The sequence below is a fragment of the Scatophagus argus genome, chromosome 3 (genome assembly GCF_020382885.2).
Source record: "Scatophagus argus isolate fScaArg1 chromosome 3, fScaArg1.pri, whole genome shotgun sequence".
Taxonomy (NCBI): Eukaryota; Metazoa; Chordata; class Actinopteri; family Scatophagidae; genus Scatophagus; species Scatophagus argus.
The window spans coordinates 8,411,940-8,438,097 of NC_058495.1; the positions used below are offsets into that span (position 1 = coordinate 8,411,940).

Below are 26,158 nucleotides of genomic sequence, written 5' to 3' on the forward strand. Positions count from 1 at the left end.
TTTGAGTCTACAGCCACCTGATGAAGGTGCAAGAGGAAAACTCAGGGAATCACTGAAGTTAGCAAGTTCATCCTGCTGAGGACTCGAACTTGTTTATGAAGTTTCGTGGCAATTATCAAATAGTTGTGAGATACTTTTAATCCGTATGCAAGTGGTGGACTCACTGACACAGAGCCATGCTACAGACTTTAAAAACACATCACTGAGGCACTGCATTGCACTGACTGACATGTTCCTGCATAAACGTGAACATGGCTAAGCATACATCACCATCCTGCTGCTGTAAATACTTACTACACACTAAATCTGTGACTAAAACAGTCCCTGAATACAGTATGCACTTCTGTGGATACTCCTGTAGTGTGTCCAAAAAAGTGAACTACATTTTTCAAGATCTTTTTTAACATTTCTGCATTCAGAAAGAATGGGTGGGCTTTCAGGCTGAGAGCCACAAGCAAGGTAGGAAAGCAGGAAAAACAGATTCTGTTGAGGCGTATTCATAACAACTTCCTATCTACCCAGTATCAATAAGTACTATTAAGAACAAACACACTGTCAGTGAGGGCAGAGCAGCATTTACTGTTACTTCATAAAACTTGATGTCTTACGCTCACATTAATCACATGGCATCCAGTTGTGAGTATTTTTATACATGTAACAGTAATTTTGAAAGGATGTCAATAAAGTTATTATTATCATTATCACCATTATCATTTCTATATGTGCACTTAAGAGCCACAGAGAGAATAAGAAAGTGTGTCTGTAATAGCCCTTAGAAGTGTGTATGTTTATCTGTAGGTGTATGGACTGTATGTATGGAGATGGAAAAGAACGGATAAAAAAAAAAAAAAGACTTACTACTGTGCGCAGTCGATGAGTTGATATTCATTGGACCTTTCCCAGCAGGCCCGCACACCCTCGTCCTGCCAGAGGATCTTTGCATGGTCATAAAACTCCTGGAAAGAGAAAGAGACGTCTGGATCAACGACATACCACAGCTAGAAATAACTGCAAGTCGCGCTCTCGCTTTAGGGGTAAGGATGCCTGAAATAAAGATCTGACAAAAAGACCTAAAAGAGAAGGGGAGTATCTTGAAGAGAAGAGCCATACAATGCAACATGAGCAATGTAGATCTTCAGGCGATGTGGGACTGACCAGCGATGCGAAATGATCAAGGGGTCGAAATCAGAAAAATGTCAACTTCAATGCAAATGAGAGTGAAATACACCCGAAGGCTATGCAGTGTTTTACAGGAAAAAAAACTGACAACAAATAATCAAGCAGTGGACCAGTCAGTTTAGTGTTTACCTGCTGTGGATATGGTGGAAGAGATCTGACTACTTTCTGGCATCTCTCTCTTCTAAGATTACAAACAAAAATCAAAGTGCTTCGTGGCACAACCTCGTTGCTTATTTACACAATGTTTGCTAATCAGCAAGTTTGCAGGAGTTGACACAGCCACAGCAATAATGGAGAAGAGGCAAATCTTACAGCGGGTTTAATCGATTAGTTGATCAACAGAAAAGTAATCGCAGTAACTATTTGGATCATCAAATAATCACTGTATTAATTTTTTTTCATGCAAAAATACCAAACAAATTATCTGGTTTCCGCTTGACGCTTTTATTTGATGCTTTAGATAAAACCATGAACAGATTATCCGATAGGAAAAATAACAATTAGCTGCAGGACTAAAAAGAAACGAGAAATAGCTGTTGTTTATGATCAACCTTACAACCTACAATGAAAGCAGCATGCAACAGATGACTGACTTCTCACACTGGTGGATGGTAATACAGAGAAAAGTTGGGACTTGTTGGTATCCTCTGATGAGCCTATTTCCCGTCTGCCTCTCAGTGGGTGAAAACGTTTAAGGACCGATGAAGGGAGGCAGTGAGGCTCCCTTTGTAGCTTAAGGAGGTCGGCTCAGAGAAGAGCAGCAGATGAGCGGGCTCGGACAGAGGCAGGAAACAGCAAAGTTTACTGAGTTCATGAAGAAATGGAGAGCTTTGTACTGACACAAGGCTTGGCTGTCACTACACAGGGGCCTATCTCCTCACTACTTCACTTGGTCTCATACAATGCAGTCAAGCACAAATAAGCCATTATGAGACATAGACTTTTACTGTATACCCTTAGAAATATTTAATTTAACCGAGAGCAAGGCTGTTTTGCAATGACCACTGTGTTACTGACGGGTATACAGAAGTTTAGAAAAGCAGACGGGATGGCCGAGGTGGACGCACACGAGCAACTGCTGAGGGCCTTAATTTGTCATTTCTTCTGCAGTGTCTGAAATGAGCAAAATACAAGGGAGGACGCAGTTTGGTTTACAGACGGTTTTACTTGTCCTTATGCTGCAGGCAGAGGAACTGAGCAGAACAAGTTGGCTTATAAATTATAGGAAGTTAATCAGTGAGTTTATCTATTAGAAAAAAATTAAGTTTTCATTTGTCTTCTCTTTATCATCCTTTGCACTCAAATCCTTTCTCACAGTCAGATCCTGGCTGATACTAGGCAGCCTCAAAGCTGATCAGAAAAAAGGTTCTGGGGTAATTTACAGACTCAAATTATCCAGAAAAAATATCCTGGAAAAAAAAAAATATACTATAGAAGCAAATAACAAACGGCAAAATACTTTCTGTGAGAACTGTCATGTATAAAGGTTGAGCTACAACTAGAGCTGGGCGATAAAACAGGATCAGCTTTGGACATTTTTACTCAATATGAATAGATCAAACAGCAGAAATAAAAGTGAGGTGGAGGTGGGGGGTCCTCTCACACACACACACACACACACACACACACACACACACACACACGGCAGCAGCTTCTTAAAACAGAATGCACAGCAGAGATAATGAAAGAGATTTTAGGATATATTTTACTGCAGTCAGCGACAATCCTCATTAGCTGTAAGTGCAACACAAAAGCGACGGTATGGTCAATTTATCAAACACCTGTTGAACAAGCGGAACACAAATGTGCAGAAACGTGACGTCTTCCACCACTTTGCCGACAGTAACCTGCTGCCCTCTCTTAGTCCACACCCACTTTGTTTCACACAGCCACACCGAGCTTGTTATGCTAAAGTGCTCAAAGTTAACTTGAGTGATCCTCCACAGCCGAGGAAGTTAACACCATCATATGGAAGTGGTTTGAGTATTAAGAAGGTCTGCAGAATACACTATCAGTCCAGATGGTGTATAGACAGGAAACACAGCACATCTTGAAGAGGTACCATCTCAGCCACCACACTGTTATTTTAATGAGCTACAAGGAAAGATAAATCCCATTAGACAGCGAAAAGCAGCAAATCAACACGACTTGGAAGAAGGAAGCAACAAGGTTTGCTTGCTGATTCATTTTTAGTCAATCAATTATTCAAGTATTCAGTTCATGTAATTCAGTTTTATTAAGAACTGAAATTGTTTTGTTGATCAATCAATTAATCCATCAACTTTTTTTATCATTTAAATGATTTATCAAAGAAAAATAGCTTTTGCTGGTTTCAGCATCTCAAATGTTCTGCTTTGCATTGTTTTATGTCATAATTAGATTTAATATCTTCTGGTTTATAGCACATCACTTTGTGCTCTGGGCGCTATCATTTTAGTTTTTTTTAAACTAAACAACTACAGTTTACAAACAATTTCGGGTTAATAAATAATGACAATAATTTGTTAGCTGTAGTTCTAGTTATACTTTGTAAAGCTTTGCAGCTTTGTAAAAAATAAAACATCACTGAGAAAAAAATGTTTCACTTTTTAAGATTTAATCAACAAAAAAAGAAAATAATCAAGAACAATATTGTTCACAGAATGACAGCAAACAAATTACATTAGCCAATAAAAGAGGGGCTTTGCAGTTCTGATTTCCAAAACCAGTGTGTCACCAAAGACTTACATGTGATTTTGTTTTCCATCTTATCAGAAAAAGAAATCATTCATCTACCAGTTTCACAGGTCAACAAGATCAGGCCCATCCATCAGTTTCTCTTTGTAACCTCTTAAATTTAGGACTTTTTTTCCCCATCACGACTACATATAAAACTCAGGAAGTTTGACAGAAAAAGAAAATAAAGTATTTCATGCAGACCTACTCTGACATTATTTCAAGACATTATTAAGTGGGTTCAGTCTCTCTGTCTATACAACATCTGCTTTATGTCTGTCTGTCTTGAAGAAAGATGCCTCCTTTGTTGCTCTTTATGAGGAGTTTTTCCTGATAGAGATCAAGGATTTTTAAGAAAAGGTGTTGTAAGATGTAAGAACTGTAGAGCCCTGTGAGGCATATTTGTGACTTTGAGCTATTTACAGTAAATAAAACTGTCTTGACCAACTTGAGTACAATGACATGTCAATGCAAAGTAGGCTAAAGCCAGGTGGCCATTGCAGTAATCGCTCACCACAGAGTTAAAAGGTCAGAGTAAATAACATTTAAGTAACATTTAGTGACATGTTAATTATTAGTGACCTAATAATAATAATATTGGTGAAAATTTTACTTAATAAGTTAGTAAATGTAATTTTTTTATCTTACATAAAGGTGAGGTTCATTTTATTTTTAACATTTTAGGAGAATGAAAAATAATACCTATGACGATTATTGATTAGAAATCAAGCCAAGACTATCGAGATTAAATCCAGGCCTTGTGTTTATTCTCTCTTCCTTTCTGTGTCTGTCTCTCTGCTAAAGTCAGAGTCAACCAGTCCAACTGGTTTCCAGGAGGCCCTAAGGCCAGGCAAGGGGGGAGCGGCCTGAGGAGGAGGAGGAGGAGGAGGCCATGGAGGAGTTGGAGTTGGACAGGCTGTGCCTATCAGATAGCTTTCTACTCTGTTCTTTCTTGAACAACTACCCATTCACTTCAATAGGCAGAATTGGAGAAGACAAAACCAAACTTTTCTGCTTCTGGGAACTGGTGCTTAAATTAAACGTCACTTAAAGGAACCACTCTCATTTTGCTGAAATCACAGTTGTACTTTGATGACTCCAAAAGCATTCACTCCACGTTTATGCTCTCAGGCCCGACACCCCACATGAAAATGACCAAGCTCAGTACCAGATCAAAGTGTGAGCGCTGGTCTCTCCCTCCAACAAGACCCTGCAGATCTAACAGCGCACGTCTAGTCCAGCCCGAGGGAAGGGTCAGCCTGAGACAGGCCCGCATAATAAACTAGCCATGAAGTAACAGAGACAATATCAGGAGACTTCCTTTTGCTTGCACACAAATACACACACTCTTCACTGGAAATTCAGCTGCTGTGTACAAATCTACACTTGGAAACAGAAAGTTTAAACACTGAAGCTGTCATGTTGAGAACGAGGAAAGACACGGTGTTTTTCTTCCTCTGCATGTAACCTTCTCATCTTAGAAAAGCGTTAAAATGTGATTCAGTGAATGGAAAAAGATACCTTTTTGTTTACTAATTTAGTAGCTTAATTTAGGGCTTAGTTAGATTAATCATTTTTTAGAGTTTACAAGATCCGATTTGCCCTCAAAACGTTTGTTCCACTGACTGATTAAAGTTACATATCATCTTTAAATTTGTGAAACATTCATTTGACAAAATAGTTTGTGTACTGGCATGACTTTATACAAATTTCCCAGAAAATCAATCTTTGAAAACACTTGAATCTTGAATAGAATTTAAAAATTCATGAACTTGTTTGCACAGTTTGTGTTTGTAACAACATAATGGATGTGTGGGTTTTAAGAAATATAACAATATAGGATTACATTATTTTGAGACTGGACTAGTTTATCATTTGTCTAAAAACATTCAGGAAAGAGTGAAAATAATTTCTGCAAGCACAATTTAAAATTTAAATTTATATTTAAATGTATTGTTTTGGTTGGACCAGCAGTCCAAAAATATTAAATTTACAGCAATATAAAACAGAGTAAAGCAGCATATCTTCACACCTAAGAAGCTGGAACCTGGCACACTTTTTGGCATTTAAGCTTGAGAATGACTGAATAATTAACCAATGATCAATCAGATTACTTTTTATCAATTAATCAACTGATTGATTATTCAATTAATAATGTCAGCTTAATCATAATGTTTTCTCATACATGCATTCCCCAGATTTTTATGGCTAGTCTGCAACAGGGTTCAGTTTTGGTTTTATTACCATTTAAATAAACGGCATATTCAACTGAGAGAATGAGTGCCATACAGGATAACAGCTTCACTTTTGTCGCATGAGCGTACTCAAAGGAAACGAAACCCTGATTTTATGGCCATTCTCTACATGCTTACTTATATGGGGCCTCTTTGAGTAGTGAGTCATATACAAGACCATGACCTGCAGTGGCTCCCTTTCAGGCTGCTGGGAGCATTACAGCTCAGGGGAGAATCCCACTGAGTCTCTGTGTTTCTGGAGGACAGGTCCCTCTAGACACATTTAGGGTTATTACAGACAATTAGCGTTAATAGGTGGAGTGGATCTCTCAGGTGAGAGGCTCATTTAATTGACAGCCTCCCAAGCGGAAGCACACCTGCTAATTCTTAAATCACTGTGCAAACACACCAGGCTGCCATGTGACATACCTGACTCACCTACAGCACACCTCGCCAGGCGACCTGCGGGATTTAGCGGGCTCGATCTGATACTACAACATTTAATGGCACTTATAATAAGACTTGGAGACCAATTTTACATTTTAATGCCTGGCGTTAAAATGACTAAATCCCTGCAGAACCACTAAGCAGTCTTCCAAATCTTTGTTGTAGGTTGTTAGCTTTGAGGATCTAATACCCACAATCTACTTCGTGTGTGTCAAACGTTCCGATGACATCAGACTAAGAGGTTATTTGATTAAAATGGGACTTGCAATTGCAAAAAGGAAACAAACCAGAGCAAAAGTCAGAAAGGCAATAGATGGCAAGGAGGTGAGGGACAACTTACCGAAGGAAACTCAAAATCCTTCTGGTTAAATTGGTTCAGGACGTAATCAATTCGCGACTGGTTTGCAGGAACGGCTAACTGGCATGGCGGTGTGAGTGTAGCCATGGCTGCCACAATCGTCTGAATGGAGAGAACAGAGGACATAAACTAGTACAATAATTCATAGGAAAAGTACAGTGTTAATATTCAACCCTTTGTTAGATTATATTGTCCTGAAGCTCCTTTACATCTGCACAACAAAGAGAGCTTCACTTCAACGTGCTACATTTTTATTTTGAAGAAAAAGTGTTGCCTGAAGTTTATTCATCAATATTTAAAATCATTCAGAAAATTGTTGTCAGTTGTGAAACAAAGTTCCCTTATTGCCTAAATGCATCAGTAATAATTTATAATGACTGACTCTTATGCTCAGATATTTTATAGATAATTAATTCATTTTGACACTATTACACACGCAGAAAACTTTCAAAGGCAAACACACTACATAGTGCTGCTAACACTTTGCATCTGGCTTTTCTTGTCTCGTCATCTCTCATCATTGCTACTGTACATGAAGATCCCACACTGTATTTAAAATGGGTCAAAAGGTCAGTTTCTTACCTCTATAGCTTCTTTAATGTTGTTTTTAATATCGTGAATTTTCTGCTTTTTCTCCCTGTGAAGAACAAAGAAGGATTCAATTTATGTTTCATACAAGAACAGAAATTGTAAGGATTAAGCATTATCAACTTGAGTCATAAAGATTAACCGTGAATGCAGGCCATCACTTTACTAAAAAGTACAGCAGACGACTAGACCTTTGTTACACATTTCACGTTAAGTGCTAACATTATTCCAAATGTTTCCAACGTTACAACCCAGAAAAAAAATCCATAGCTGTATTCAAGGTAAAGGCACATTTCGTTTGGTGGCACGTCAGGGGTGTCGAAGCCCCTTTACCCCCTCTAGCTGCTAGATGATCCGTCACAGAGTGAGGAAGGAAGTCAGCAAACTGGATAGCTAGTCACTCTATTGTTTACTACGTTTGTACTGCACACTTGCGATGAAGCATGGTTATTCATTTTCTCTGGCGATGGTAGTTGTTTAGAAAACTCTCCCATGATCCTTTGCTGTTTCACAAAGTCATCAACTAACTCTGTCGTTTTGTTATTGTTTTGATTGAGAGCCCCATAGTGGCAGAAATATTATACTGTTAAATGCTATTAAAAACCCTGGCAAAGAACTGCTTTTGTTTCTTCGGGGGTTAGTGTGTGGAGGTTTTTGTCGTATTTTGCCGCATAACAAAACTTTTTCAGGATTTCTTTATCAGCCTGGAGGTAAATATCATACAACAACAGTATTTTGGCTGCACACCTTCATTTTGCTGATGAAGTGCAACTCTTGAATTTTGTGTACTTGCTGATACCAAATGAGAACAGCAGGACTTGACTTACTTTTTGCAATGGCATTTGTTAAGCAGAGTGGGGCTTGTCGTTACTGTACATGTTAAGGTGTTTTACGTCCAAATTCTGCCAACTACAATGAGCACAAAGTAAAATCCAAAGTCACAGCAAACACAATGATAAGCCCCACATTTTGTCCATTTATTGTTGTAAAGACAAACAGGATTTCAGCATCGCCACACGGTATGGCACTCAGGTTATGCAAGCTGTGGGCTTCACTGATACCAGTGGTAAATGCCTAACGTCACACAGGTCTTTCAGAGACCAGGGCTGCCAGTGTTAAGTGTTAAATTCTTGCAAAAGTTTGACAATTGAAAGTCAGATTTGATACTGAAATTCCCCAAAAGAAACGATGTAAAAGCCGCTTACACAATTGGGTAGCTGCATGGTGTGATTTCTTCTGAATGACCCAAGGCAACATATCTCAGGATATCAGAGCAATACTAAGCACAGCATACCCATGTGGCTTACGCACTGTGCACTGTACAGCAGCAAAGGATCCCATCGAGGCTGCTGAATTAAGTGTGTGATACTCGTGTCTATTTCAAATTAATAGTATGGGTGGAAATTTTTTGGTAATGAACACGCTCTGCTTTATGTGATTTTGCTGAAAAGTAACACTAGTATCACTGCATGCTGCTGTGATCAAAATTTGACCCTGACTTTTCAGCAGTTTTTTCTTTCCTAAATACAATTCTCCCTGTGTCAGCGAACATTTTGGAATATCTGTTATTAGTGACTGACAAAGTGAAATATCTCTGTATTTATAACTTTCTACCTCATTATCGATCATGTAAAAATGCTTCCTCTTTGTGCTTTCATAAGAGTTTGAAGAATTCTCAATAGTCATGAGTGTATGATGACCACATTATCGCAGATATTCATGCACTCATTTATTTCACTGAGTTTAAAAGTTTTGTATATTAAGAAAAATCCTGTGTACAGCCACACGAGGTTTTTTGGTGATTTAAAAAGTTCAAATGTCGCCAGCTCGTGACTGGTTAAGGCAAAGCAAAACAAAATAACCTCGCCTGAACCTGAACAGGAAATGGCCAACACGAACATAATGTGAAACTGACAATTCAATCCGACTATCAGAATTGAAAATCATATTGCAATTCTAATACTGTCCTTTGAACTGGACGCATGACTTGGGACATGCACAATTACTCAGTTTTTATGTTATTGAAGAACGCGATTAAGAGTTTCAAATGTTTCTTATAACATCCACACTATTTTTTTTTGTATATTCCACTGTGTTCAATTTTGACTGGATTCTGAGTGTTTTCTTACTTCTAAACAATTCCAAGTTTAAACTTTCCATTTAAACGTCAGGGAAATTATTGGTTAGGAATATCTCTACACATGACAATGTATTTATAGATATCACCCTACCTTAGCTGCTACTAAAAGATACAAGTGGGAGAAGTTCAGCCAAGATAACGCGTGGATGGAAAAAATTATGACAGTGGATCTGTGATGATCATCCAAAGATGATTATTCAGGAAGTACACTTGTTGTTAATACTCTGCAGCAGTATTATTGGATGACCTCTATAGAAAGGAAGCAAAAATGTCAAAAATTCACTGGTTCCAGCTCAAATGTGAATATCTGTTATTCTTCTTTGTTTTTTTATGAAAGTTAACTTTGTTTGGGTGTTTGGGTTTTGGACTGCCAGTCAGGCAAAACAAGATATCTGAAGATGTCGCGTCGCACTCTGAAAAACTGTGACAGGACACGTTTCACCATTTTAGAAAACAAATTATCAAGGAAATAAAAAAAACAAACAAACAAACAATCGCAGGCAGTAACCCTACTTGAGATGTTCCAAGATAATAGAAGGACTTCATTCTCTGGTTTCTAGTAACTCAAATAACTTTTTTTCTTTCATATTTATTATTACTGACTCCACTGTGAAAAGTTCTCAAACTGAGGGGAACCACTGAAATTTAAAAATTTAGAGCGGGAAACAAAAAAGCTAAGAAACACCATCAGTGTGATCATTTCCTTAAAACAGGAGATGTTTGAACATTGGAAGACTGCACTCCTCACTCTAGGACCCTCACACCCACTTTGAAGTGAACTACTAAAATAATGTCTTGTCCCCTCCGCCATACTGTCCCTCTCACACTACTCTTACATCACTGTGTCACTCCCCATCGTATCGTCCTGCCCCCATCCTCCCAGCACCTCGCGCTGACTCGCACCGCCCTGCACCACGAGGGGAAACCCAGCAAGGTGAAATCCTCTGGCCCAAAGAGAGCAACAAACCCGGAGCTTAACACGTCTGGGCAGTGACAGCCAACTGTGGATATGCCATCACACCAGAGCGTCTGGGTCTGTGAGGAGCATCTGTTCGACATGACCCAAAAATAAGCACATGATGATGCTCCTAGCCCCAAAACCCCTTTCTAGGAAACAGATGATTAAGAATAGAAAAATGTGACTTTTGTTTCCATTGCATCAATTTGGGATTGAGTTTTAGGAAGACACAAGACGGGGTGGTTTGAAAACACCCGAGGCAATGTTTTCATGCAAACCTGAAACAGATAAAACATTCTTCTTGTGTCACACACACTTTGAGTATTTACTCCAAAACATTATCCGCCCAAAACATTTGACTTCATTTTCTTCATGAAGTCAATATTGCATCATATTTTTTAAACAGTGAGAATCATGCCAACAGAAATGGGGAAAAACAAATTTGTGTACTCTTCAGGTAATCAGTTTCAACCAATTAAGATACCCTCATGTCTACAACTCATCCAAGTTTATCTCCTAATAATCTGTATGACTATATAAATCAGTGTCACTTCAGGAAAAAGAACTTTTTCAATTCTTTGAGGCAGAGGACAGCTGCCAATTTACATTACACCAACCAAACTGTCCTGGGACACGAGAACAAGAAGGGAAACATACTCTGCTTTGTTCTGTGAATAACCCAACTAAAAGCAACTCCAAAGCTAGAAAATATTTTATTAGGAAATACAGTTTATATATTTCTATACAATTTATATTCAGAAAATAAATATGTTTTTATTTTCAAGCTTTTTTTAAAAAAAATTATTTTTATCCCATGATGATGAGGGTAAACGATCATGTAGGTCAGGATTATTGTAATATTGCTGCAGAGATGCAATTAATAATCATTCACTAAATTATTAACAGATGAATCTGCTAATTACTTTCTCAACTGATCGATTCATTGTTTAGTCTACAAAATGTTAGAAAATACTAAAAAAAAAAAAAATCCTCAGCACAGGTCTTATTTTGCTTGACAAAACAGTCCAAAACCCGAACATTTTTGATTAATTGTGTTAATGTTAACAGCGAATCCTTACATTTGAGAAGCTGAAACCAAAGAATAATGGACATACTGGACAATACTGTATACTAATGCTGTGTCTTGAGGTCTGCCTTCTGTCTTAAGCGACATTTTTTCACATTATCGACAATATAATTCCTGACTAAGAGAGTAATTTTGCTGTCCTAGTTGAGTGAAAGGGACAGTGGATCCCTCTACCAGCATGCCAGTAGTATCACTAAAGGTCATTCCTATCATTTGTATCTTATGAATGCACCAGCAGTCCTCCTCAAAACATCAACAAGGTATTTGGTCAACAAATATCTTTGTAGCTGACTGAATCGGAATCCCCCAGCAATCACTGGTTTTTCACCTATATGCTTTCAATAAAATTACCAACTGAGATACAGAGTTAAACATGAAGGAAACCAACACTTACTCTGCGTTGAAGCCATTAACATGCAATATTCGCATCTGTTTGACTATCGTGCTTTTCCCAGATTCCCCGGCGCCTGAAAGCAGAAAGAAGACAGAAGTGTTTATTAAGACTTTTACAAAACTCCTTCAAAGGCACCTACTCAAACATCCCGAATGGGGATCCACCTGAAACTAAAGGACGATGGTTTAAATCCTGGCAGTGGATACTGGATCCGGGGACAGCTGAAGAATTTTGGTGTCTTGGTGGAAGATCAGGCCAGTAGGAGACGAAGGGAAAGAGCTACAAACATGATGTCCACGATTTTGTACATAAGTGATTTGAACGTCAGAGATTTGTTAGTCTCCACCAGCTCCATACCAAGGACGCTGTCCCGATTGACAAGCTGTCCCTATGTCTGCAACCGCTGTGCTTCTGTCCATTCCTACACAGTGCTGTGTGTTACACAAAAGCAATGCCGTTAGATGGCGAGACATCAAAACAGCCAATCAAAGGGCCAGTTGAGGCTGAAATCATGTTGCCTGTTCTTATCAGAGGTGGAAACTAGCCAAGTATTAGCAATTTGACAGTTGTAGTTGCTTGTTTCAGATTAAGATTTAACATGATACGCTTATAAAATACATTGCATTGTTAAAGATTAAACCAGTACTTCCCAAACTTTTTAGTTTGTACCCCTTCACTAAAAAGGAAAAAAAACAGCATCTACTTTGGTGTCCTCAGTCACGTTTAGGATGTTTGAGTTGTAAGCAGCTAAAAAATGAAAACAAGCTCCACCTCAACCAGCTACAACAGTAAAATGCTACTTATGGATTGTTGCAGGTATTAATACTTTGACTTACATAGGAGGTGAAATCCAGGACTTTTTCCAGGAGTATATTTACACTGTATTAGTACTTTTACTGAAAAAAAAGGATCTGAGTACTTCTTCCACCACTGCTTCCAGATGTGAGGAGGGCTCTCAGCATCAGGAATGAGGACAGGAAGAATCGGTATATCTAGACAAACAGGAGCTGAATACTGTCCAAGAGTGCTTTCTTTGAGCAGAAGTGAACTGTCATTCAAGACAGATGGACAAAACCTGTGAGGCCCCGCTAAATACTTTTAATAAGCAATAAAATGTAACGCACAAGAATTCCAGAGAATCAGAAGTCCGATGGGTGTCCTAGAAAACTGAAACTGAGAGAGGAGAAAGCCAGGCCACAACATCTCCTAACCTGGACACGAGGAGCTACGCTACAGGCCTGCTAGTTAGAGCCTAAGTGTTCAAATTTAGGATCAATTTCAGATTAGAATGAACAGGACAGTCATTCAAGGGAAACTAGTAATCCTAATAGTAATCCTAATTTGCTCTCCAAGAGGCTTAGCAGAATACTAACCCTGGCCTTTAGGTGCAGACTGTATCGTGACATGGAGGCCTAGCTGATAAATCCAGAAAGCTTCTTCAAATAAAAAAATAAAATAAAAAAAAAAAAAAATACTAGTTTTTAAACAACTGATCACAGAATATTCATTTCCTGGGGCAGCCGGTGTGTAGATTATGCAAAGGTGAGTGTTAAAGACAGCATTAAACATGGAGTATACAGGCCTAAATAACTGAAGCTGCAGGTATCCGAGACTCACGCAGTCACACCACATCTCATTTTGCTGTTCTGTGCGTCTTGTGTGGAGAAAAGGAAACAACCATGCAAACCGCTTATTGGTGGCCTCCAAACATCTGCAGGCTGCCTTCACACCAATGGGGTCTGCCTGTCTGTCCACTCTCACATGTCCTGTAATCATGCTCCATGATAACCCATGAATGCAGGAGACAGGCCTGCTGTTCAACTGTCCTGTGTCAGGACACTGTAAACCAGGAGGTGTTGTGACATCATGTCATTGCATCATTTGTTGATGCTTAACTGATATAGGCTGTAAAACATTTTTTTTTCACGAGTACAATCTGAAACAATAGCTATTATGTTTGTATAAACAGCTGAAATGCACATTAGTTTTGTGGGTCCTGCAATTCAGCACAATATGGACCTTCAGGCCTAAACTGAGAACAAACACACACACACACACACAAAGACATCCATGACAAATTTCACAAAACCTACCTAATAGTAGTAGCCGATGAGTTGCCCGGTATATCTGTTTGTCTTTTTGGAGCTGCTTCTCTATCTTTTTGTTGGCTTCCCTCTGTGCCTTCTCCTCATTTCGTTGGTCTTCGGTCTTACTATTGCCAAGACACCCCATCTTCCCAAAAAACCCAGTGGCAGGTTCAGGGGGGGAGGCAGGGTGGGTGGTTGGTTGGATGGGTGGGTGGGTTTGGGTGTAGGGAGGGAGGGAAGAAGAAGGGAGGGAGGGTGTTGATTAGAAGAAAAATCAATCAATCCTAAATTCCCAGACTGGCCCAAGAGAAGAACACCTGGCTCAAAATGGGTGACATTTATGTTGCCAGATGCAGATGAAACAGATGTAAAAACCGTTCTGTAGTAGTCGGTGGGCTTCACCAGGCTTTGGCACAATATGTATGGGTGGATGTGCCTATTTACTGGCAATTTAACAACAAGAGATCACTCAAAAAGGAGCTGAGCAACGATGCCGCCCTCTCAGATGCTTGATTCTTGTGTTTTTTCACTGTAAATCCGCAATGAAGTCATCAAAATTGATATGAGTGTGGATGTCAGATTTCCAGTCATGAACTGTACATGAATGAACGTCGGTGGTCCTGTTTCCTTAAAGCTCTTGTATTTGAACGCTGGCCTTTGTTTTAAAAATATAGATTTTCTCGGTATTGGGTTTAATTTTCTTAGCAAATGTCTCCTCCGGAGCCCATCTTCGGCAGATATCTCACACTGCCATTCAATTCATTTCCACTCACAACCAAAGCTCTATTTTTTCCTCGACCTTTTCCCCCCTTTAAACATATATTTTAGGTTATTATTTAGCTTGCTTGCAATCCGTTCTCCACCTAACCAAAGATCATCAGAGGGCGGGTGAAAAAAAAAATAAAAAATAAATATTTCCTCTTAAAATGACGGCATGTGAATCATCAGGCTACACTGGGGCTTCTTTCTCTATCACAACCGTCTTTCAAATCCGTCACATTATACACCGTTTTCTGGATGTTGTCGTCGTTGATGTTAGCAACCTTATCGATAATTTTTTAATAAGTTTTTAATCGATGTCAAAATTATTTCCTCTCCCCGTCAACAGATGCTGGTGCTTGCTTTTTCGGAGGGTTTGACCAGACCCAAAAACAGGCCCCTTCTCCGTCCTTCTTCTCTCTCTCTAACGTTAATTTGTATTTCTCCTCACATCGGAAAGCTTCTCCGAGCGAGCAAAGGTGGCTTCTGGCAGCTGGATGTCCTTGAATAGAACGCAATATCCAGGTGTTATTCGTGGAAATCCTCCGTTATTTTCCCGTTTGGCGCAGGTACAGCTCGCTGTCAACTCTCTCAGCTTTTTGTATTCCCTTTGAATCCGTATGGTAGATTATGGTTACATGTGCATGATACATGAACATACCGCGGTGTTTTCAATCACTGATCCGACGGCGAGACATTTATTTTTTACCGGCGAGAGGCCGCGTCTGCTCCGATGAACCGGTCGGGGAGAGGAGAATCGTTTCTTTGCAGTGTTACTCTGAATTATTTTTGCCCCCTTTTTTTCTCTGAGAATTGTACATTGAGATAGATAGCGTTGAAGAGGTGGGGTGGGGCAAACGGCTCTCACGGAACCCTGGGAACGAAGAACGGTGGTCAAGCTGGTCGTGACGACAATTTTAGCTTCCTGTGTGACCTTTCACAATAAAACCTTCATGGACGCGTCATTAGTGTGGATTTCACTGTGTGCACGAAAATAAGTAAAATTATCATACAGTGCATACAGGAATATCAAAATTATTTTCAATGAGAAAATTACTGTTTTGTTATAGAGACAAGTGCGTTTTTGTTTTTTGTTTTTTTTTGGAAAAGATTATTCATGCAGTTCCTGACAGCGGTGGCAGAATTAAAAGCAGGTTTGCAAAAGTCAAGAATCATAAAATAGATGAATTTTCAATGAAAATATGTTTTTCAAAAAGCAATCAAAGTAGTGAATATGTGTTTGTGAAATGAAAAGAGCTACACAGCATTCAAGGCAAAGAGGATATAATATGTAAAATACTGACTGCAAATGTGTGTAAAAATATGTGCAGTCTGAACATATACAAAAGTACAGCATTATCAGCAAATATAGGCCTACCTAAAGTATCAAAAGTAAAAGTAGTGTTTCAACACATGAATTGCTCATGTGACTGTAATATTCTGTCATTATTTTATTGTAGATACTAGAATATCATTGCAATAAGGAATTTTAATTATTTCCAGTTTGCTGATTTAGCCCGTGGTTCCCAATCTCCTTTCTCCAATGCAAAAATATTTGGAACAACTGATTTTATCCTGGGCAATACATTACATTTTAATAATGTTATCATACATATATATTTATAAAAAAAATCTGAACAAGAAACTTGAAGGCTTACAGTACAAAAAGTACAATATTCCTTTAAACTGTAGACAGGTTGAAACTGAGGTATGAGTACAGTTAAGGTATAAGAACCTCAGAACTGTGCTTAAGTATAATTAGTTTGCACTTCTTCTTGAAAAATAATCCAACTGAGAATGCAAGAACTGTATTTGTTTTTAAATACAAAGCGATGTGTGAAAAGGTTGTACACCGTCAATATTATTATTCATAAAACTTTACTTAAAATATATTTTGTCGCCAGTGCTTTAAATGAAATGCTTTAAAGATGAATTACAATGTAGCACATAATATTTAAAGCAATGGCAACTTAACAATAGCTTGCAATAGTTCTAAACAGAAAAAATACTAATAAGAATCATGGATTATTACTGATATCATTGTAATGCAAACAAAATATTAGACACAAATATAGACTTTGGCCCTGATGTTTTGGGGCTAGTCTTTCCTAAGTACAATACCATAAACTGAGAGAAAATTTAGGCATTTAGCTGTAGTTACAGAAAAAACAATTATTCTATAATTTTCTTTACCATCTTTTTCTATAATATCCCTGTCAAAATATAATGTAAAATGCACTGGTGAATAGCACATTGCATATTTATGCTCCACGTTCAGGGAAAATAAATGAATAGATCACAAACACAATAAATTCACAAATAATCAAAAGTGTTTACGCTTATCTTTTCCGATCAAAGCGAAATGAAATACTATGCTTTTAGATTGAAATTATTATTAAGATACTTCCTGTTTCCTCCTTGCTGGTGCTTGACGCATCTGGAATGAAGCAGGGTTGAATCACATGATTGCCCGGAGCGTCATGAAGCAGAGGTACAGAAGGGGAGAGGCGCCCTCTTTGAAGCAAAATGAATATCAACCTTTCTGCCCAAAAATGATAAATCGCGCCGAGTGAACATGAATTAAGTTATAACAATTATCCAGAGTTATACATAAAAACACTTAATTCCATCACATGCATTTATCGGCAATAAAAGGAATACTAATAATAGTAATGATAGTAAAAAGTGAAGCCCTCCTACACCAAAGCTCGTCAGTCAAGTCGTTCCATGCAGGGCATGAGGGCCTGGCAAAGGTTGGACAAAGTCATTGTTACAAGCCACAATAAGTCTCAAGTCTGGACTTTTAATGGGATGAGGATGCACTTGCAAGTCTTTTTTGAGTTTGTAAAGTCAGGTCTAAAATATTACAGTTTATGACTGGAATCTGACTCGAGTCCATGTCATGTGTCCACACCTATGGATCCTAGATAGGAAACTGGATCACCCCTGCATCTTTATTTGGAAAAAAAAGGAAAAGAAAAAAAGTAGAATTAAATATAAATGAGTCAATGACACAGGAAAGAAGGAGCAGCTGGATGGTTTGACCAGTATGAAACTAATGTGAACTGCGTGCTATGGAGTTTGCAGCCACAGGGAGAATCAATGCAAAAGAGTTTTCAAGCTCGTCTGCAGGTTCATGGTGGCACAACACTTCACTAAGTCACAACATGTTATTTTTCACTTAAATACAAAACAACTCAGGACTTACACATTCTCAGGGTGTAACATATCTGACTGACTCACAGGAACCTTAACCCTTAAAACAACGACTCTTACACTTGGGCCTCAATAAAAGGTAGGCTTTATGCATATTGGGATATGCCCACATCACTGCAGCCTTTAACTTATCACACCCACAAGTGTTCCTAGCTCTTAAGCGATTGTCTTATCTCACACATAAGGCCAAACTGCAATACTACCGCATGCTACATTTTAAAACAATACACTGTTACCACCGTTACATCACATGACAGAATCTCCACAGTGATGGCGTGAGATAACAAACTACACCATCTCAATGACAAGTGAGCAACTTTATTAGCTGAGAAAGACCACAATTTGTGGCTGAAAGCTTAAGAAACAACATGTCGTTGATACTGACAGTGTTGTGAGATTTCTTGTCAAACTCGCTGTTCACTGTGATACCCCCAGCAGTCTCTTCAGTTGGATAGTGACAAACCCCAATTTCTCAGCCTCACTAGTCTTTGTATTATAGATTGATGCAGTTACTTAGGTTTAAATGACCGGAGAGTTTTTATGAACTCCCTTTAAACCCCATGACAAGGCTGATATTCAGATAAGTTATAGTGTTATTTAAATTGATTGATACAGTTTGAGAGACTGATTCAGATTGCAATCTAAATGTCCTGTCAGCATAACTCACCTAATGGTGATCTGAACTTTTAAACGGTTCACTGTCCCCCCCAGGTCTCACGTGGATGCACGCAAACATTGCGCATCACAAATAATACACCCACTGACACAGTATGCAGTGCGCGCGCACACACACACACACCTCCCTCACCAAATACGTCAAAAGGCAAGGGAAAGAAGCTCAGGGCAAAACACATAAAGGTCATCAATGACAGCTAAATGCTACTGTGGCTCTCTAATGAAGCCCAACAGACAAGTGAAGAAATGAAGAAAAGACTTAAATCTGTGGAAGCAAGTTAAAGACAATCTTCAGATATGTCAGAACAATAAAAACTCTTCATGGCCTGTGATCTCAGCTTGTGCCTCTGTGGTTTGTCTCCTTAACAAACTCTGTATACTCAGAACAGGAAGTTAGTCTTTACTATCTGGTAAATACTCAAACAGTTGCATGTATATACAGTGGTGGAAAGTAAGTAAGTTTACTCTCGTGCTTGAGGATTTCCATTAAATACTTCTTTCTACTTGTGCTCTATTAGAAAATATTTTTTACATTACTACATTTATGTAACAGTTTTATTTACTTTTCAGATTAATAAGTCAAATAAAAAAAGCATGCAACTTTATGAAATGTATTGTTAAAGTTCAAACTACTGATGGCTCCTGACCTCTCAATATGGATTATAGTCACATTTCAGTTCCATAAAACACACATTTCCCCTCTTAAGTTCATAATTATTTTTAAAATACAGATGTATATTGTATTTATCTTCAGATTTATATTGTGACTCCAGGTTGGGAACCACTGAATAAAACTTGTATATAAAAGAGTTCAAAACTAGCTCCACCTCTAACAGTTATGTGTCGATGCATCTGCACTTTTACTTTTGATATTTTGAGTACATTTCACTGATGATACTTCTGTACTTTTCTATACTTTTAAATACATGGCTTTTAATTGGATTATATTTGCACTGTAGTACTGAACTGGAGCAGCTACTCTTTCCACTGCTGCTGGTGCACCTGTGAAAACTGAACCCTTGCGCCTTTGCTTCCTACCTACTCAAAAGATGGTGGTAGAAAATACAACTAATAACCACAGCAACAAGTGACAGTTTTACAGTATTGCAAGTGACACTAAGTACAGTATTTAAGTATGTGTGGCATTTCTGTATGTGTCTGTTATCTCGATCATCATCCTGTGCTTTAAGAATATTGTCTTAATTTGTGGATCCCTATCAGATCAATAGAATCTACCCATACACGACGATTAGATATTTGTGTTTCTCACCAGATATCCTGGTAACAGATCTCAACAAAAGACAAAACTAAGTAGTGCGGAGTGACTGAAAGGTGAAGCTCCCAGATAGAAAAACATATTCACATATAAAAACTGCACACATCTGGAGAACGTGTAAATTCTTCGTAGCCAGGACAGAAACAGTTAAAGTCATTCAATTAGTACGCCGCACGTTCTTTTCTCACAGCAGATGTTGTTGCTTGTCATAGCAGAAAAAGTGTATTAGGAATAAAATTGTCAAATGTTATCAATAACATTAATGGTGTCTCCGTTCTGTTCACGTGCCTCAGTGAGACAGGATGTCGAAACTAAGAGAAACCAAATGGAATTCAGCCATCATGAAATTTATTATTTACAACTGTTCTTCACATTGTGATATGATAAAAACCCACTGGTGGAACGGTGGTGTAGTGGTCAGTACTGTCGCCTTACAGTATGAGGGGTCCAGGGTCGAGTCCCGGTCTGGACCCTTCTGTGCAGGATTTGCAAGTTGTCCCTGTGCCTGCATGGGTTTTCTCTAAGTACTCAAGCTTCCTCCCACAGTCCAAAAAACATGCACATTCCCCCCTGCGATCCTGCACAGATAAAGCGATATAAATGGATGGAAAAGCCCCAATTCTAAGACCTAATCTCCAGTTGTCAAATCATCCTGCTAAGGTTCACTTACATTTTCATTCATCTAAAATACAACAATGTGAGCTTTATACTGAAGCATTAGAGACATTCCGACATTTCCTATCAGTCCCTTTATTCACATGTTGAAAAAGACTGGGCTGATATCATGTCATGTCTGTGATAGCCCTCTAGATGGTAGCATCTCTCATACATAATTTCCCAACTGCTCCAAGTTTTATTCCATTATTATTACTCCTACGTTGGCCTAAACGTAAACTGTTTTGTAACATTTGCCACGAAAAGGCAGCAAATTGTCATATTACGTCTTTTAGGCAAAGTATTTCTGCTATTTTTGACATGTAAAACTATTCCTTCATGTCTAGCATTGAAACATGTTTTGTGTGTGTGTTTGTGTGTGTGTGTGGTATAACCATAATGTAGTTAATCAAATGGGTGTTATCTCACACTGGCCAGAGAAAGACTTTCATTCATCATCGCCATATTTCCTTCCTGTTTTTGGTCAGTGGCACAGCTTCAGTGGTGGAAAGTAACTAAGTAGGCTACGTTTAGTCAGCTACATTACTTATGTACAATATTTTCTGCTACTTTGTACTTCTACTCAATACATTTCAGAGGCACATAGTGTACTTTTTACTCCACTACATTTATTTGTCAACTTATGTCACTAGTTACTACAGATTTAATAATACAAAATATAATCAAGACATGAATGATGATGTAATGCTACAGATTCAAATAAAACTTTATTGATCCCTGTGAGGATATTCACAAATATATAAAGTATATGAAGTACATAAAGTGTATGAAGTACAGTTCAAGCGCCCCCAGTTTCATAAGTAAAGAGATAACCACATTAACTTGATATAAATTGTTCTTCCACCTCCCCACAGCTCACATATGTGTTTAAGCCATGTGGAACCAAAATAATAATGATGATTGTTGTACATCAATAATCTCTCATAATTCTTTAAATTATGATATTCTAACAAAAGAGATGTTATGAAGTTCTGGTATTAGTTCCTTCACCAAATTTTCACAGTTTTACACCAGAAGAATTACTACATGCCTTTTCCATTATTGAAAATTAAATTTTATGCAGCTGAATGATTTTGTTGTAGTTTACATGACATACCATGAACAAGCAAAATTAAACATTCACAACAAAACATAAAGTGGCATATTGAGAGACACGGAAGGCCTACATGAACTAGCTAAAAAGTACAAAAGTGTGGCAAACCCCCCTCATATAAAAATTTGTTTACACTTGCTAAGTTACGATTGTCATTATGTAAAGAGTTTTCACACCGCGGGGTGACTTCCTGACATCACTGATGACATCATTTCTGTTACTGTTTAAAAGACTGGTCGGAGGACTGAAACCTATTGGAGACACCCAGCTGCTCTGTTTACTGTAGCCTCATCATCATGCGTGAGATTGTACATCTGCAAATTGGACAATGTGGCAACCAGATCGGCTCAAAGGTAATAAAAAAGAATAAAATTCTAATTCCTCTGTTAAAGTTATAATGTGCATTAGGCCTGACTTTGATGACACTGTTGAGACTTTGATATAAAGTTCTGTCAGCCTAAATCAAAACTACGTCATTTTGACAAAAATATTAACGACACACGTGTTTGAAAGAATTATCATGTTCATGCGACATTGATTGTGTAAATATAAATAAATAAAACTTGGATGGTGTTTGGAGCCACTCACAGTTGCGACTGGCGCAGGGTGTTCCCTGTCAAGTCAGGGAGAAGATAAGAGCCACAGCAAGACTAGCATGGGTGGGACATTTTTATCATGGCTAACATGAAACAAGAAAGAAAAACTACAAGATTATACAGCTAAAGTAACACACAGTGCTTATTAGAAGTGAGGAATGTAGTGGTGTAAAGATCAAGTTACTCGAGTTATTATTCTTCTCTTATTCTGAGTATCTTTAACAGTTTATTGTGTTCAGCAGGTATTCTTAATCTCAAGATCATGACCTACCACATGAATGTTTATGTGTTTCAACTCAGCAGTTACTAAGCAGGGACGCATTTTGCATCACCCATCTGGGACAGAGTCGGTGTAAACATAGATTTGGCAGTCAAAAAATAATTGAAGATGTGTATACACACATGTATATATAAAATAATTTCCTCTTTGCCCAACTGCATAAAACAAATCAACACAGATGTTTCATAAGAAAGCAACTAAATCGAGACTGAGAGGTAAAAGTTAAAAACAGAGAACTACAATTGTTGCCTAAAAATGTCGTCTGTGTTTTCTGGGAAATTCTTTTGTCTCCTTAATTCTTTTTGTCTCTCTTGAATTATGTTGATATAATAATTATTTCTTCTTTGCTTCTGTCTTTCTAGTTTTGGGAAGTGATCAGTGATGAGCATGGGCTCAATGCAACAGGCATCTATGAGGGAGACAGCGACCTCCAACTGGAGAGAGTCAACGTCTACTTCAACGAGGCACATGGTAATAGAGAGGCTCCCCAACATAGACTCCAGATTGTTCTGCTAACAGCTGCAGTTTTCTTTCTAACTGAAGTTGTTGTTAAAGTGTTATTTTTAAATATTATTGCTCTTAAACTTTGACACAAAATGAGGGTATATTTATGTTCAAGAAGCCTGTTTCTGGTGATATTAGTAATGCATTTTCATTCTGTTCACAGGTGGTAAATATGTCCCCAGGGCTCTGCTCGTTGACCTGGAGCCTGGTACAATGGACAGTGTAAGAGGAAGCCGCATCGGGGGCCTTTTTAGACCCGACAACTTCATCCATGGTGAGACAAATCACAGTCATACTGAGGAATACCAAGACAGTCCTGCTTTTGTGTGGCTATATGAAAGCATTTTGTTAATAATTATGCAGAAAAGGAGAGACACCACTAAGCTTCAGACAATCATGGTAGTCTGCATTATTGGGTTCTGTGGCTATAAATGCCTCTCAAATGCTATAGGAATAACTCCTACATCTAAATTGTATCATGTCAATGTTGGATGATGTTTCAGAAAATATGTGAAAATGAACACAAATTTTACCACATCAAATTGCAACACAAAAATATCACCAGAACTGAAGCTATTCAATAAAAGACACGTGGAAACATATTTAGTGACAACACAGAATTGAGAATCTTAAAGACTGGTATACTTTGTAGTTGTAGACTTCAATCAACTGAACACTCATTGTCACCCGGAAAGTGTAAGAAATATGAAAGGCTCTCTCTAGAGCCAGTGTTTGGTTTGTCCATTCTGGGCTATTGCAGAAACATGGTGGTGCACCATGGTGGACTCGGTGGAAAAAGACCCGCTCCCTTTATAGATATAAAGGCTTATTAAAAGGTAACAAAAACACAGTGCCCCTAAAGCCCTCATGCTGGACCTTTAGAGATATTGTATATTTCCCTTCCCTTTACAAATGAGCGAATTAGATTAACTTAGGCATTTTTATTGTGCTGTTACAGGGAACTCGGGGGCTGGGAATAACTGGGCTAAGGGCCACTACACAGAGGGAGCAGAGCTGGTGGATCAGGTGATCGACAGGGTGAGGAACGAGAGTGAAAGCTGTGATTGCCTGCAGGGCTTCCAGCTGGTTCACTCATTGGGGGGTGGCACTGGCTCTGGCATGGGAACGCTCATCATCAACAAGATCAGAGAGGAGTACCCTGACCGCATCATGAACAGCTTCAGCATCATGCCCTCCCCTAAGGTCTCTGACACGGTGGTGGAGCCCTACAATGCCACCCTGTCAGTCCACCAACTCCTGGAGAACACGGACGAGACCTTCTGCATCGACAACGAGGCCCTCTACGACATCTGTTTCCGCACGCTGAAACTGACCACTCCTACTTACGGGGACCTCAACCACTTGGTCTGCATGACCATGAGTGGGGTCACGACATCTCTGAGGTTCCCAGGACAGCTGAACGCAGACCTGAGGAAGCTGGCTGTCAACATGGTGCCTTTCCCTCGCCTCCACTTCTTCATGCCCGGCTTTGCCCCCCTGACGGCCCGTGGCAGCCAACAGTATCGAGCCCTAACGGTGCCTGAGCTCACCCAGCAGATGTTTGATGCTCGCAACATGATGACGGCATGTGACCCAAGGCGGGGGCGCTATCTCACAGTTGCTGGCATGTTCCGTGGCCAGATGTCTACCAAGCAGGTAGATGAACAGATGCTTGCGATGCAGCAGAAAAACAGCAACTACTTTGTGGACTGGATCCCCCATAATGTCAAGGTTGCTGTGTGTGACATCCCACCCCGAGGCCTCAAAATGGCCTCCACCTTCATCGGCAATAACACAGCCATTCAAGAGATATTCCGTCGTGTGGGTGAGCAGTTCTCCCTGATGTTCAGACGCAAAGCTTTTCTCCACTGGTACACAGGAGAAGGTATGGATGAAATGGAGTTCACTGAGGCAGAGAGCAACCTCAACGATCTGGTGTCAGAGTACCAGCAGTACCAAGATGCCACTGCTGATCAAGATTGGGAAGCAGAGGAAGAAGAAGAGGGGGAACCCTCATCGACAGTGACAACAAAAGTTCAGTCTCAGGTGGAAGTTAAACCGGAATCAGTGACAGAAAAGAGCAAAGATACTGTAGATGAGTAGAGAGCATAGGGCTTACAGAGTGGTGTGTAGCTTTGACACCTTGTTGCAAGGGTATGGAAAATATATGTTAGATTTTTGATCTGAGAAGGAATTTTTATTTTGTGGTTTTAATATATGCCTATGGTTGATAGCTTTTACTTGATCAAAGGTGTGGTGACATTTAAACAATAGTGCTTATTATGTTGTATTCTTAAAATTATTTGTAAACTTGCATAGAGTCAAGTTATTTTTTTATAGTAAATATTTGAAATCATGGGAATTTTGCATGTATATATATTCAGAGTTTAATGTTCTGCCAGCTCTACAATCCGCAGCCATAAAAATAAAATTGTGATATTTATACTGTTTGAGAAATATTTTTTTCAGACCTACAGTATGTGTTGCTTTGAGTCTTTCTGAATCTAAGTTATTGGACTGTAATTAAAAACAGTAAAACCAAAGAGTTTAAGTGTCATTACAACCCTTAAAATAACATAATACTTTGCATTTTCACTCAGTTTTGTCATTTGAATTTGAACTGGAATTTAACTAAGCTCCGCCGCTGTGACGGACAGTACTCTGACACAGTGATAGTGACATTGTTCAAGGTTGTCATACAGTTTCCTCCCACTGTCACAAGTCTGGGACATAGAGATTACACATAACTTGGCCAGAGTGTCTGCACTTTGAGATAAAAACACATGGCATGAAGTTGGCCCTGCACAACAGTCCGTTAGACTCATTTACTGGAATGAGGGAGATTGTAGTGCATGTAACCCACATGTGAATATAGGCTATGGGGGCAGATGCAGTAT

The 26,158-nt window shown here is 38.9% G+C and overlaps 2 protein-coding genes across 2 annotated transcripts in view; one reads left to right on the forward strand and one right to left on the reverse strand.

Moving 5' to 3' along the window:
• Positions 1-15,842, reverse strand: part of LOC124056100 (guanine nucleotide-binding protein G(s) subunit alpha-like) — a 32,581-nt gene extending 16,739 nt beyond the window's left edge. Inside the window, exons 1-5 of the mRNA XM_046383209.1 lie at positions 14,194-15,842; positions 12,101-12,173; positions 7,516-7,570; positions 6,916-7,035; positions 859-956 (exon numbers count right to left, since the gene is read on the reverse strand). Of these exons, the coding sequence (XP_046239165.1) occupies positions 859-956; positions 6,916-7,035; positions 7,516-7,570; positions 12,101-12,173; positions 14,194-14,332 (485 nt within the window). The 5' untranslated portion in view covers positions 14,333-15,842. The remainder of the gene's footprint in view (positions 1-858; positions 957-6,915; positions 7,036-7,515; positions 7,571-12,100; positions 12,174-14,193) is intronic.
• A 6,255-nt stretch (positions 15,843-22,097) lies between these two features.
• tubb1 (tubulin, beta 1 class VI) lies at positions 22,098-25,752 on the forward strand. Its single transcript, XM_046383210.1, has 4 exons — positions 22,098-22,234; positions 23,120-23,228; positions 23,425-23,535; positions 24,220-25,752. The coding sequence occupies exons 1-4, from the start codon at positions 22,178-22,180 to the stop codon at positions 25,362-25,364; spliced, it is 1,422 nt and encodes a 473-aa protein (XP_046239166.1). The 5' UTR covers positions 22,098-22,177; the 3' UTR covers positions 25,365-25,752.
• The last annotated feature ends 406 nt before the right edge of the window (positions 25,753-26,158 follow it).

Coding starts and splice junctions, on each gene's coding strand:
- tubb1 (XM_046383210.1), top strand. CDS start 22,178: ATGCGTGAGATTGTACATCTGCAAATTGGACAATGTGGCAACCAGATC. Junction 23,229..23,424: donor CTACTTCAACGAGGCACATG/GTAATAGAGAGG, acceptor TTCTGTTCACAG/GTGGTAAATATGTCCCCAGG. Junction 23,536..24,219: donor ACCCGACAACTTCATCCATG/GTGAGACAAATC, acceptor GTGCTGTTACAG/GGAACTCGGGGGCTGGGAAT.